Raw genomic sequence first — 15,686 nt, forward strand, 5'->3', positions numbered from 1 at the left:
ATGTAAGTTACACTTTTGAAATGGAATTGTTTATATATGATTAAAAAAGCTGTGAATCTAGAAATGAGAGCAGTGAAAGTATTAAAGGTCGAATGAGAAACACTCCTTTTTTCTTGTTGCTCCCTCATTATACATATGGTGTACTTGCTTGAATGATTCTTTGCAGTCTATGAACGTATCAAGTAGCACAATACTCCTCATATAAGAAGCGAATTGGATTGTTAATAAGATAGATTTATGGAAGTCTCTAAAATAAATTTATGGAAAGTGGATTAACTGTTCATTCCATTAATTTTCACTCTAGTAGTTTGCTCTTGGGTTTGATTTATTTGGTCCTGAGATTTCTGGCTGATTTAGACTTTGTGTTTTTTCTTCCATGTTTACAAAGAAATGTTAAAGAGGAGGATTACCAAGATTCTCCATTGGTCGCTACTCAGAAATGTGGGCATTTGACTTGACTGAAAAGTACTTATTTGAAACGTGAATAAGGGTGACCTTCAATATTTTAAGAAGGTCTGTCTCACTTTTTGCTATGAAGGCTTTTTGACTTATATATTTCGGAATTTGGAGGTTAGCCTTTTTACACATATTGGCAAAATTAATTATGGCATTTTTAGGAAAGAATGTATACTTTTCCCTTTCTTTTCATGTTATCATACAGGTTATCAGGATTTATATTTACTTTTTAAACCTTTTGAGTTACACATTTGTGTACAGGCTATTGGTAAGGTTTGTTTTTTATTCATATTGAGTCACTTTAGGACGCTTTGGGCTATTTTAACTCTTTTACTTTTTTACATCTTCTGATGTGGACCTCCTTCTGGTTGCGTGACTATCAATTCACTAATGATATGCTCAAACCCAGTAGTTGGGAGCATGTGACATACTTTCTCACCGTTAAGAAGGTTGGACTAGATTCATGTTTTAGAGTATCTTATTTTGTCTCCTTCTTCCCCTTTCTTTCGGCACTTATTTGGCACTTTTTTCAGTATGATAATACTTTTAGTACTAGTTCAACGATTCTTAACTTTATGGATTCCATTAATGGTGATTTGGTGATTAAAACATATGTAATATCTGGTCAATAATTCTTGATGCTGTAGATTCTACTAATGGTGATTTAATGATCACAATGTATGTAATACTAAGTGGTCAGACACAACAAGATTGTTTGACTTGTGATCATTTGTGTTTGCAAATATATTGTTCCTTTTTATTATCAGCCCTGAAGAAGTGTCTTATTTGGGACGAAACACGTGTCGGCTGATTCTCCAACTTGACTAAGAAGACGTATAAAGATCACAACCATCACTCATATTATGATAAAATCATAATTCATCGCAAGAATCATACTATGTGTAAAATTGATATAGGAAAAATGTGAGTCTATGTAAATTGATGCCATTTCACTGGATTCTATGAGTGTGGTCTTCTTATTCAATGAACATGTTAAATTAAAATACAGCAAAATATTTTTCCAAACTTTTGATTTTTGACTATTTATATATTGTTTTTGGAGTGCTCCATTACCTTATGTTGGTATTAGCAATATAAACAGATTTTCTGGTTAGACTTTTCACATCAGGGCAACAGGTGTGTTGTAACGTAAGAGCACCAATAATTAAAAATAAAATTTTGGAAGACAAACGGGATGTGCATGACATTGGCCCATTGTTGCCTTTCCTATGATAATAAGCATTTGAACTGAGGCACCACACTGCCACGGCCCCCATTTTTAAGGAGTCAGAAAGCCATACCTTCAGGTTTGTATTGCTTCACGGAAGTAGTTAAAGAAAATAAGTCTGTTGTAAACGGTCTTAATATGATGTGAAGCGATAATCCCACTCACTTACATTTCAACATTCACAAACATGTCAGAACAAAATAATTATTTCATGCCATCAGGCCTCAATTTGATTTTAGTGCTTTAAATGTACAGCCATGAAAACAAAAGTACATTACAGGCTCTATAATTACCTTCCTCTAGCCCTAGCTTCCTCTGAAATACAGACATTTACATAATTGATCTGGCTTTACGTGAAACACTCCACTCCCTAAACAAAATCATGCAGAGGGGTTTGTTACTGCTGTCTGTTCACTCACTGCAAAAATCCTGGTACTCTGTCGGAAGCATGAATGTTTGAGGCAGAAAATTGAAGTTCTTGAACCCATAGGCCTGTTGCATCCGATGGACATTCTTGTACAGTCTGTCCTTCCGGGTCAGCTCGTAGGACCTGCAGGTACACAAATACAGATGTAGCTGCAGATGAATATTGCTGACAGACTGAGAAGAAGACACAAACAACAGTGTATAATCCAGACAAAGGCACGTTCAACACACGAACCTGAGAAACAAACATGGCGCTTCCAATCATAAAAGCAGGTCACACAATGAGCTGCAGGTCTCAGCAAAAACATCCCACAACCAAAACACAATATACTGCAATACACTGAAAATAACAGCCATACTCACTAGCGATGAGCACCCCATGAGCACCAGAAATACACTACACTACAAGCAATCAACATAGAGCCACAACTTCACCTCAAAGAGCCACATTACACTCATGGAACCCCACAATTTAGAGCCATCAGCAAAAGGCACAGGTCCACACCATGCAGTAAGCTAAACCCACTTGCAACAGACCAAACTCGCAAAATACAAAGCTACGGCCAGTGGAAATCTTACAGAGCTACATTACTAGCACATGTATAAGGCACAAAACGAAAACTCATTTGTTCACTAATAACACAAAATCCAACACCACACATGCTTATGGCAGCAAAATGGAGATAAAGTCAGCTACAGAACAAAGACTACAAACAAAAAGCATTCCATGAAAAAGCCGTTAGACAACAGCTCCCAGCAACAGACAGAGTCCCAAATCCACATCCAAAGCTACTATAGAAGAGACCCAACAACCCACACAACAAAGTTACGGGAACCAGTGAATGATACAGAACCCATACAACATACACAGCTATGAAACTACCAGATACAGAGGCACAATTACCCATAACAGAGAAGGCACAGAACACTATCGCGAAAAGCACATGGTTACAAAGCACACAAAACAGCACATGAATAGTATTGATAAACACTAGCTTCTGGTCATAATGCACAGAAACAGTTCAAAAATATGAACAAAGGTATGCAGCTCCATAGTGACATTCAAAAAATCCAGATGACATTCCACAAAGTGGACACTCCCACTGATGTAAAGCCCCACCAGGGCAACAGAAAAAAACAACAAAAACACACACATGCACACACATACACACCCAATCTCTCCCTTCTTCCCTACAATCATACACTAGCCACCAGGTTCTCGTATTCTTTCTTCAAGCCTATTTAAATTTTTCCTTTCTCTCTGACGTCTCAGCATGTTTTATGCTCCTAACCTAATCTCATCATACCACACTTACAACTCTGTTCTTTTTCACTTTGTTCCCCTACTTCTCACCTTTCTACTCTGAGCTTATTCCATTCATCTCTTACTTCTTTGTTATATACTTCCATCATTTCTAATCCAATTTACGTCCTTCTCCTCACCCACTTCTCATTATTGACTTGCTCTCTCCCTTTCTTGCATTACACTTTGTTCTGTCCTCCTCCACTTACCATTCTATTTTTCGTTCACTTCCCAGTCTGTTCTTTTCTTTTTCACACATCTCACTTTTTTCTCATTCTCTCATTTCTTACCCTGTTCTACTTCTCTAGCTTGACACCGTTGACCATATTCTCTTCTGCTCACGACTCAGCCGCTTTTTGTTCTCATTCATTCTTATATGTTGCATTTCAAATTATATCCTTATTTTCTCTCATATCCCACTCTGATCACATTTCTGTTCCTTTTTACTACCTTGTTTTCCTTCAGCTCATTTTGTTCTTTACTCCTCTCATTTCACACATATTCTTGTTCACTTTCTTTCATTTCACACACTTTCAATGTTTCCCTGTTCTTGTTTTCTTCCCTTTTCACTTCCATTTGTTTTCATTCTCTTTTTCTGTTGCTTCCTACTCTCACCATTTTTTTCCTGGGATGCAAGAACATTGGTACATGTGTTTTTCAGGCACTACAGCACTTACCTGGGGAAGTGGTTGACCTTCTGGAACTCCAAGAGACTACGCATAAGATAGGGCTTAAGGTGGGATCCAGTCCACATGAGATTGAAATCATTGCTGTTTTGAGGTACCTGATGGAACATAAGAGGTTGAGGAATCAGTCGACTGACCATGCATGCACTGTTCCTCCAAATTGGATGCTGCTCCGGGACATGAGACTATTTTACTCTGAATGCATGGTAGCTGTTCGATTACACCACACCAAGCAAGAAAAATGGCACTGTTGCCTAAATATGCCCCGTAAAAGAGGCAATAGGATGAATTATCCTACGTAGAAGGTGATAATAAAACACATAATGTAAGGGAAGACTAAGTGAGCAAATCTGCCAAGGACGTGTCCCCAAGACTAAGCAATGGGTGTCCCATACAGTGGAATTCCAAAGCCCCTCGACTAACAGCAACATTACCACCACAAGTAGCCTCTGCTATGAACAATACCTACTATGATTGGAAGGTATCATACTTCTTCGTGGCTAGTCTTTATAACCACCAATGAAGCATTTACCATGACCATCAACAATGTTGGCATGCTTTAGTTCATTCTGGGTGCCACCTGACTCAGGTTGATTACTCAGTGGCACCTTGAGCCATAGGATTCCATTAGGTCCATTACCTATGTCAGCAGCTCAATCTTAAAAAGAGGCACTAAAAGCAATCTGCTATCCTGTACTTAATATTAATGTATGCACCTATGACACACTTAAGACCACCAATTGAAAAACCCATATCATCCCAAACAAAGAGCTTACCATCAGGAAATCACCTATTGCTGCTGTGCGGTCAACATGCCATTACAAATTGATAGGTTCTTACCACAATGTAAGCTATGTGTCTCCAAAGTCACTACAAAATTAAAATCAGTACTGGTATTCCTTCCCTCAAACTGTTTGTTCTTATCAGCTTAACCACTGTGTCTCTTTCAACAGAATCCAGGATTTAGTCACAGGTTAAATAAGCAGGTAGCAATCACACACTACAGACTAAATGCTGCATTTCTGAGGGGCAGTCAAATAGAAACCTGGGTTTATTTGAGGTCCTTAGCTCTCATTTACTCTATACCCAAATCGCCGAGAAGAAATAAGGAATTTCAGACGAACAATTCAAAGGACTTCCTTCTTACTGGTATATGAGATGGCACCCTCCTGCTTCGCTAATCAAACACATCCACAGGAGGTAAAGCACCTTGCCATGATCATGGATTCAGAGGTCACACTCCGAACCGTAGTCAACAAAATGATCAGAGAAGCTTTTTATACGGTGAGAACAATACAATGACTCCTTTCTTGTTAATCCCCCCCCTTTAAAATTACTGAAGCCATTTGCCTGTACATGCAAGGTCTGGGACACTTTCCTAAAGAAAAAGGACTGCCAATTTTCAGGCAAACAATAAAGCCCTGTTTTATCCCAAAATCAGGACCAACTAACTCTCAGACAAGCAATACATTTTGCGTATGCGACCCTCAAACCTACCCCTCACAGTCTTTCCCACTTTGAGATAAAAGCAAGATAACTTATCCTTCATATCTGTAATTTACCTGTAATGTATAACCTGATGGGACATGTTCTTCAAGCATCCAGCAGTTCATTATCTTATCTACAACTTATCTGAACATAACTGAAAACCTTGTCATCTCTAGATATGCTCATCAAACCATGAAATAGAATTGCAAGGAGCGAAGACAAAACAGTAACACTAACCTATGGGCCCTCTTCAAGTAGATCTCTTATTCTTCCAGCTGCATCTCTAAATGCTGCACAAATTGTCTAGTTGCCTCCCACTTCACATCCAGATGAATGGTGGCACACTTTAGGACTGAACAATCCTCTAGGACTGAACAACCCTCTGAGAAGAAGGGGACCCACAAACTAAATTTGAGCGAATCACTTGACTGGAAGTGGAATGCATAGCATCATTGGGTGGACAGACTTCTGATATGCCATACACCACAGTAAAAAAACCTCAAAGCTACATACCTCTTGAAAACCATGGGCGTCCAAAATGCTGCGGACCAACCGACTATCAGTGCGAACGATCTTATAGCCTAGGTGATAGCGCTCTGCAAAGAACAAAACATACAAATATTAAATATTAGAGTAAGGTAGAAGAATCAGATAAGAGGCTATACTCCCTGTCCTTTTCAGAGATGAGACTGGTTAACAGCTGCACTTCTTCAGAGGAACACACATGAGGCAATGCGGAACTGAGTAAATACTTCGGCAACATGAAGTACACAAAAGACTCATCAGCTTTATCCATCACTGCCGGGAAGCCCCAAAGTTCAAAGTACTAGTGAAAAATGTTCCTACCCTCTGCTTACTGAAAACAAATAGTTAATACAGTGACATTAGTGATGGTATTGGACAAAGTAAGAAAGCAAAGAAAGTGGAAATTATATCACCGAAGAAATGGTGAGTTAAAATGCAGATATGTTCCAGTATTTTTCTAGGTGCGAACTGAGTCATGCTGATCTTTTGCTTGCTGCTTAAAGTATAGCTTTCTAATAGATTAATTGCTGTTATAATCCATCACTGATCTGACAGTACTGAAAGCAGAGGGAGATTATTAATCAAGATCAAAGGGAGGCTGGTTTAAAGCAGCCAACCTTCTAGCAACTATTTTTCACATACTGACTCAGTGGGGAGACCTAATTAAAACAACAACATAAGTCTTATTGTTTCTGGAATAAAAAAATACATTTGCATAAAAAAAAACAAATAAAAAAAAGTCAATTATAAAAGGCAGAAACACAAGTTAACTGTAAACAGGCGTGGGAGACTAGGGGGTGCTATGTGCTCTAAAATCCACATGTCAAATAGTAGCTGTCCACTAGCACTCCTACAGTAAAGAGATGAAATATCATTAAAGTGACACCTTAGATTCGCACAAAACAATTAAAAGGATGTGCATCAAATGTGATGCAGTATGAAGTGGAGCCAAGATCCTAGACAGATATTGCAGCAGCCTTGAAATGACCAATATCATCAGCACATATTGTCCTCTATGAATTTCAGCTTTTTTCACAGTGACTTTCTGAAGCCTCCATAACTGCATTGCAAGAACAAGCATTGGCAAAGTCAATAAGTCTTGCCTATGCAAGAGATATTGATTTCTCAATGTGTTTTAGCCATGTTGTACAGCAGAGTGGCTTCTATGCAGCATGCCGGAAGAAAAACAATGCTATAATGCGGACAGTGCTGGCCGCGTTGACCAGGATCCGCTCATAAATCCCAGAAGAAACTGTGTTCCCATAAACACAGACGCTCGCACTCCTGGCCAGGGACAATAGTACCAGAAAGTTTATTCACAAAGCTGACAAGTTTTGACTTCTGTCTTTGTCACACATTGGCTTTGACAAAGACGGAAGTGTGACGTGTGAGTGTCTGTTTATCGGAACACGGTTTCTTCTGGGACATATATATATATATATATATATATATATATATATATATATATATATATATATATAGATAGTTGTGCATGGCAATAAACAAGTAATCCTGTGTTGGAGATATGTTTGTGGGATTGTCTGCCATTTAATATAGGCATGCACAAACATTGGTTAGCCCATCAAATTTCAGGAATGACCACCTTGTGTGCTCACTGCACATGTTGAGTCGCTGAATAATATATAATACCCAAATAGGGAAGATAATCATAGCAAAACACTCATTTATTCACAGTTTAGGACACTTGACAGGAAACGCTGCAAAAAATGCAAAAAAGGATGAGCACTGGCAAGTATTGGTTTTGTGTCCTTTATTTTATTAGCTTGCCTAGTTTACTAGTATTGTAATATTTCTCAAATCCATTTTTTGGCAAACTCAGCACTGTGCAGTTGTTTAGTTTATGTGCCTCCCATACAATGTTCTTCTTTGACCTGAGAGCGGCATGGCTCCTGCGTGGGTTATTTATAGCTACTGACACAAAAGAAACATCCTGTGATTCAGGGAAAATCACTTAATCTTCTGGTGCCTGCAAAACAGAAAAAATGAATGCGCCCTTTTATAATAACAGGTGCTCATCAGCTCATATAAAGTGTAACATTACCTTCAGGCTAAGTCTGAGCTATTAAAAAAACTCCAAAACAAATAAATAAATAAAAATAACAATAAGAATAAAAAAGGAATGCTGGACAAAAACAAATGCGCAGCAACTCAACAATGACTACCCTAGAGGTGCTTTCCTGGAAATGGCAACTTAATTATCAGGTGCCCGCTTCGTGCCCCTCCCTGCAGGAAACCAGGCATGAGGTGCGAAGTGTGTTGGTCACAGTGGAGCCGAGACCATGGGACACAGAGCGGAGGCTTGTATTGACGAGCAAAATAACAGCAACATCAACGTGGAGATATTAAACACACATGATAACTACTGCCTGGATTACAAGAAGCCTCTGGTATGCATGGCTGCTTCTCAGATAGCAGAGCAGCCCACATACTCCTCAAAATATGAGGGACTTTTGTATTTAGGAAGCATCTGCAGCACTTCCTGAAAGTTACGTTGCTGAGGCTGGGCCAAAGAAGGCATGCATCTGTTTAATTTAAGCAATACATACCCCCGGATCTCTGGCTCTTCGTAACAACATTTCTAAAAATGAGTACTCTTGTCTCCAGCCTGACTGGAAAACACGGATTATGCGCCTATCTGCGAGAATTACCCTGTCATGTCTGACAGATGTATCTGGGCAGGGGCACATGGCCCAAAGATGCCTGTGGGGAGATACTGGCTGGCTGGGGGTCTGTGGGAAACCTGGAGGCAGGCAGAAGTGTGACTTGAGCAGCTAGATGGATCCTGCCCATCTGCTATGTGTTATCACCCTAGAGTGCATCTCCATTTGAAGCTTTGTACCAGGTACTCTAACAGGAAGATGGGGATGATGTAAATTTCTCTGCTTTTACAAAGGGTGAAGGAGCCTGTCATCTTGGGCTTTGAGTAAGGCATTACATGCCCAAGCGGGTGGAGGCAGGGTGACTAAGTTTCACACAGGCCCAGCTCACTATAATGGCTGGAAGTTTATTATAATGTAGAACTCAACAGTGTAGTGGAAAGGTGTGTATTCCGCTCAGTGTACATGTATTACCATTTGGTACGTGCAGAATTTGTATGCGTGACACTGTCATACACCTGTTGTCTTTGGCCAGTATAAGCATGAGCAAGTATAATTTCACAAAATACCCTCTGATGTCTTGTGGCTCCCAAACTGGAAAGATTGCACACGGTTTTTGCACACCCTTGCTGCACTAGTAAATGTGATGTGAAGACACCAGAGCGTGCACAGAATTTTTTGCATGCCTCCATGGTGCATCCTGCACCACTAGTTATGATGGGAACACATTCCGTAGCTCGCAGACTGTGTGCACAAACCACCAGGCATCCTGCACCACAAGTATATGATGTGAACGCAAAGTGCACTCCGAGTATGTCACACATCACTGGCCTGCACCAACAGCGGTGGGGAGAACAAATAAGAGAGCACCGTTCCTGTGCATACCCACAGGTGCGCCTTCCCCTACAAATATGGCGCCGCATGCAGATGAAAAGCTGTGCATAAAGACACACTATTGATTAAAATAACAGAATCAATATTATGATCGAAGCTTGTGACAATCCAAAAGGTATGGCGAGCAGTGAGTTAGGGCAAAAGCAAAGAAAAACAAGCATTGAAGCAGGAGGGGGCTTGGGAGACGGAACAGGTGACCTCGGAAAACAGCATCTGACATTTGATTTTGGTCTTTGAATGCACAGCAAATGTGACGAGATAAGAACAAGATTTACAGGCCTCTTTACAGAAACGAACCGGAGCTCAAAGGGAGTGAAAACAGGAAAGAACGTGTGAATTGCTTTTCAACAAAGAAAAAAGTAGTTCCTATAACAGAAGCTAAAATGGTGACCAGTGGACTGATATAGTACTTGGTCCCTGCTCTCTGGGACGGCTAAACACAGGAAGAGGCAAAACAAATGCATGCCATGGACAACTCGGGGAGAAATAATAGGAGAGTGACGATGGAGCCAGGAAATGGGAAGCCTATAGGTGGGCTGAAGCCCACAAAATATATACAACATGTCTCGAAGAGAGAGAGAGCAAGCACTCTCTAACCAAGACCTAAAAATGGGCATTCACGCCATGCAACAACCAGTACACTTGGCTAAAAGCATCATCAACTAACAAGAAGCCCACTGGGTGATCAGTGCCATTCATTTCCAGTCATTTCACTGGATGAAGTGAACCACCCACATTCAAAAGGAATACTGAGCTATCACCAAGTCCTACAAGTTCCCTGTCTGACTGGCACAATCCATCATCGAACAGTTCAGCTGACTAAATGCATCAACCGCCTCCAATCAATACCTTAGGTAGAAGTATCTATCTCCAATCAGTCCACAATGCTGGCAGCATCACAAATCTCAAAATAACTAACCGTGCAAGCAGCCCCACCCAGCACCCCACTGTGTGAGCAGCAAAGCCCACCTCCAGGTATTCCAATGTTGCTTCAATTCCTTATGTTCCACCTCATTTCCCTCCAACTAGATCAGGTGGTTTTCAGAAACACTCACCAGAAGCCAGTTCTCTAAGTGAGTAGCATCATATCACCCAGCTAGCAATACACATAAATCCAATCACCCTTAAAAGTACCACCTGTACGAAACAAGCTCACTGAGCTGGAAGCATCACATTCAACCAACCTAGACAGCACTTTAACTTCAGGTGAAGATGGACAAAAAATACTCAGCACAATCTGACCCAAGGAAAATGAGGTCCTCCAAGGGCAAGTAACTATTGATATACATTTTTTCAGACAATAATTCTGATCTTACAACTGTCATTGCAACATATTTGAGTGAAAGCTGGAAACAAAGAGGAGGACTGACAAGCCAATTAAATAAAAATCACAACCAAACGATAAGTTTGTCACGAACTACAGTTCATGAAATCAGACAATTTGCTCCTGCATTAATCCAAGCCATGAAAGACAAATATCTATCCTCACACAAGATGTTGAAAGATGCAGAAAATGAGAGTAAAGTGATGGGTGGGGAAGATTATTGCAAAAAGCACGTCAGGAAGTGTTTTGCTTTTATGTGTATATTGTGTTGTATTGATCTATATAGTTTAAATATCAATGTCTAAGCAACCTCCGAGTGCCATTGCCACTTGTGTGTCTAGAAACACAGTGTAAGATGGAGTCACAAAGTCTGACCAAAAATGGGCCGTGTAGTAAAAGCTAAAGTGACAAAATAGATTGTGTGACAGAAGAAACTGAAAAAAAAATGTGTTTAGATTTTGCTTCCAAATCCTTAAGATACTCTACATTGTCTAGATTTTCACTATACATTTTTGTAGTCTGCTTTTTGCATGTGATACGCATACATGTTCAAGTGGTACTAGCATTTGTTTCAAGAAAACCTGTACTTTGAAAGCTTGATACCTTTCCCACAGATTTTGTCATTGTGTCATAATTTTCTGTGCACTAAAGATTAATATAAACCACAAGTGTTCAAAAATAAATATTGATGAAACATCAGCTAGCCCACCTGACTAGCAGCAACATTCACTTCCAGACCATCACATCGCTAGCAGTAGTATAAACCATCAAGCCCATGGGTTAGCAACATTATCATCTTCAAACACCTCTCAAGAAGCATGCTATAAAAATTGCCTTTGGAAGTGACACCAGAGGATAGAATGATAATGATGGTATTAAAGCTTTAGTCAGAGAGATGGGATGATATATCCCCAACAGAGAATGGCCAAGAGTGTTTCAGGGATGATTGCTAAATATTCTACCAAGGACTGCACTGATGTTTTCCTGTATGAGGGTTTTTCAGGAGAAAGTAACAGCTGTTGGCAGCATTGTTCACAGCCATGCTTCGGCAACTCTGGCCATGACTTACTTGCATTGTAACAATGTCAGCTGGGATACAGTAGTTTTGTAAACCAAGATTACTGGGCACTATTTACATTGAAGCCAGCATGCTGCAGTGCAGTCAACTTGATTGTGTAGCGTGCCTGGCAGGTAAAAGGCCATCTCCTTTGAGCTTCTACTCGACTGCAGAATACACAAGCTACTCATCCATGGTGGGAGTTTGCTGTGCAGTGACATGTCAGTGTTTATTCAGGATCAAGATCACGTGGTGGCTCCCTTCTGCTAACTTTTCTTCTCTTATTTGATTAATTCTTGATTGACTAACTGATTCTCGATCGGACTGTTTACGACCGCAAAAATAGTTTTACATATGTGCAAAACACAAACTGCGATTCAGTAACACTTTACCAAATTGCAATTTGTGTTTTGATTCAGTATTTGGAATAGGCATGTTTAGGGCATCCCTTCCAAATACCAAATCTGAATGGAATTTAGAATGTTTGGGATCAAATTACGGTCGCAAAACATTCATATTTTACCGAGTGATTGAAGGAGGTGGTAATCCATTTGCAAATGGGAAGGGGGTCCCCAAGGGGCACTTTCCCTTTTGAGAATGGAATTTTTTTTTTTAAAAGCAGGCAGTGGTCCCATGAACCACTGCCTACTCTTAAAAAAATTAACTTCAAAGTTTAATTTTCCTTTTTTAAATGCATCCTCTTTCCCTTTAAGGAAAACAGGCTGCATTTAAACTTTATTAAAAAGCAATCTCAGACATGGTGGTCTGCTGACCCCAGAAGGCCACCATTCCTGCGATGGGTATCATTCCTATTGGGTCGCAAATTGCGACCTCATTAATATTCATGAGGTAGGTCAATTTGCGACCCATTAGGAATCACTATTGAAAACTTGTAACTTTTCTTACATTACAAATTTAGGTTTCCTAATGGTGATTAGGTTAGAACCGCAAATAAGAAATCAAAATTTCTAAATGTTGTACATGTTGCTCTTAGTAGTTTGTGTTTTTGTCCCTTCAGACTGATGTTTCTTAGAGTTAGAGATCAGTCATCAAGAAAAATTAACATAGGGGGAAGGCCGTAACCAGTGTACGTGTGCATCATCATAATCTTCTGCTACGATAGCAGCATTACTCAAATTCAGCCATGCAAAAACGATAGTGTCATCAACCACCTCGGACTGGTAGAGTGGGCTAGCACCATTACTCATGCATATTAGCACTTTGGAATAGCAGAATTGCTCACTGGCAAACAGCAACCCAAGCAAGCAGCATCAACTCACTACAATGAAATAACAGAACCTTAAGCCATCCCACCAGGACAGAACCATCACTTCCATCCACCCCTTTTGGCTAGCACTGCCCTCACCACCATCCAGCTACATAATCCTAATCGTTCCACTGCGGTAGAAGCATCACTCTCTTCCAAGCAACTTCCTAAGCCTGCAGCAGTAGAATCAACATTAGCTACCACCAACCAAGTCGAATCCCAGAATTACCTACCTCCAGTGTGCCGTGTGGAGCTTTCCTTCATAAGAATGGCTTCTGCATGAAAAACCATGATGGGAATCTTTCTGGAGCCGCCAGTCCAGAGGATGCATGCATTAGAACTGAAGAAACAAACAGGTTGAAAAGCTTAGCTGAGTCAATTTGAAAGTTACCCAACACTCTGGCAATTCAGTATGGACACGGACACGGACACACACACACACACACACACACACACACACACACACACACACACACACACACACACACACCTGTGCCATCCACCAACAATCTTATACAGAGGCCCACATCGATATTTCATAATACCCCGTCTAAAATGATCTAGTACACAAGCCCCTTCCAATTCCAGGACTGAGGTCCATCTACATACAACCTTGAACCAGATGACCTGTCATTTCAGTCACACCCATTGTAGATTTTAAAGTGCATAAAAACGACAATGAAGGGAGTTGGCTGCATAATGAAGATTATAATTTTGGCTGCATAATCAAAAACTTAATCATCTTGTTGTGTTGCGATGTTCACCCTGTGTGGCCAGGGTATGCCCAGAAGTGGGTTCCTTGCTCACTGTGTCACTGGCTGATGAGGGGTAATACCCCGAAATCGGTCCCAGGATGCTCGTTTCCGGTCCAGGGAGGACCGTATGTTGCATCTTTGTTCACATAATCTATTTCGGATTTTGTGTTCAGGTTTCCCCAGATAGATTTCTCTACAAGGGCATTTCAGAAGGTAGATACAGTTGTTGGTGTTGTTAGGTTTGAACGTTTGAAGAGTATGTGAAATTTGTATGCTGTTTCTTTTAATAACTGTGCTGCAATTAGAACAATTCAAACTTGGTACTGTTGCACCTGGTAGTAATGTATGTGTTGATGTTCTATCTTGATACTTCTTGCTTTTGCATATGATTTCCTTCACATTTGGACAATGGATTTGACAACCTGTTGTTGTTCTTTAAACGGTCCATATTTTTCTGATGTTCCCCAGCAAAGGACCAAGTGTACAAAGTGGTTAACTTGACTTTACAATTTGGATGCAGTAGTTATTGAGGCCTTGTAACAACAGTGCTATGTACTATCAAACCCAGGTAGTGAATAGTAAAATCAGACTGCCACAAGATTCAGAGAAAAACCCTTGCACATAAGGTGCCTTATCATTGTGTTACTAACCATCTAATACAAAAGCAACTGTACATCCCGACTGCAGAACTACCTCTCCCTTAACTTTGGAGCTTCTACAGATTGTATTCTTTCTTTTTATACACTGCTCTGGTGCAGTGCCACGAGACTTTTGATTTAAAAATGATCATCGTTGTTTTTAGCAGTATTGATATTCTTATATAGCTCGAAGGAGGCATCGAGGTTGCAGACTGCATTCTACATGAAAAAAATAACAAAAATGAATGACTTACAAGGAGGTACATCACTTCTTCCCTCTTTAACATTTGAGAGTCATAGAGCTCCCTCTTATCTCAAATTCTGTTATCCACCATAAATGGTTGTCATACTGCAATAAGGCATAGAGTCCTGGTAGGAGCTGATATATAACCCTGTACAAGAAGGTGACTGGATTATTTTCTCTGCCTAACTGTCTCTCAAGGAGGCCAGAATCCTACACCTCTAGGCGGGCAGGCTCAGTTATTTCAAATTTACTTAAAGTATTTGAAAAGATTGCACTATCCCATCAAACTTTCCCAGTCATCATTCTCTACTGGTGTAACTAGGCACTGGAAATCTTCCCCAACCATAAGATCACTCTGTACAAAACTCAACTCGCTTTGCAGCTCTCCTACTAATTCATGCTTAGTTCACTACCTCATCTTCTATTGTGGTTTACCTCTTCTTTTCCCCCAAGGGACTGTATCTATCATCACCATTCATCAGCAACCTAGGTGAACCCTCATCTCTGAAACACTCCCATTCACTGATACTGAAATATTGATTCTTCTGATTTACATTCTTGGAATCCACCTGAGGCATGTAGGCCAAGGGCTTTTTTTGCGATCTTGCTACCTAATGTATGGTCAATCACTTCAGCGCAGTGATGAATTTGCATGTCAAACCTCTTGAGCGCCCTCTTTCTCACATTCTACTATGGCCAATGTTCATATTGTACAATGCAAAGTCTTGAAACAGTCCAGCTGAAACCCACATTTCTTATTCACGAGCCCAAGACTCA

General features: G+C 40.2%; 1 protein-coding gene and 1 long non-coding RNA gene across 6 annotated transcripts in view; one reads left to right on the forward strand and one right to left on the reverse strand.

Annotated features, from left to right (window-relative positions):
* The window catches only part of LOC138260193 (uncharacterized), a 331,452-nt gene extending 330,092 nt beyond the window's left edge, over positions 1–1,360 (forward strand). Inside the window, exon 4 of the long non-coding RNA XR_011198832.1 lies at positions 1,224–1,360. This is a non-coding gene — a long non-coding RNA (uncharacterized lncRNA). The remainder of the gene's footprint in view (positions 1–1,223) is intronic.
* The window catches only part of TTLL5 (tubulin tyrosine ligase like 5), an 899,574-nt gene that overhangs the window by 846,978 nt on the left and 36,910 nt on the right, over positions 1–15,686 (reverse strand). For all 5 annotated transcript variants that reach the window (XM_069208446.1, XM_069208447.1, XM_069208448.1 and 2 more), the window contains exons 4-7: positions 13,506–13,612; positions 6,101–6,183; positions 4,091–4,197; positions 2,104–2,234 (exon numbers count right to left, since the gene is read on the reverse strand). In XM_069208446.1, coding sequence (XP_069064547.1) covers positions 2,104–2,234; positions 4,091–4,197; positions 6,101–6,183; positions 13,506–13,612 — 428 coding nt within the window. The remainder of the gene's footprint in view (positions 1–2,103; positions 2,235–4,090; positions 4,198–6,100; positions 6,184–13,505; positions 13,613–15,686) is intronic.

This window comes from Pleurodeles waltl, chromosome 9 (assembly GCF_031143425.1).
Source record: "Pleurodeles waltl isolate 20211129_DDA chromosome 9, aPleWal1.hap1.20221129, whole genome shotgun sequence".
NCBI classification, from domain to species: Eukaryota; Metazoa; Chordata; class Amphibia; order Caudata; family Salamandridae; genus Pleurodeles; species Pleurodeles waltl.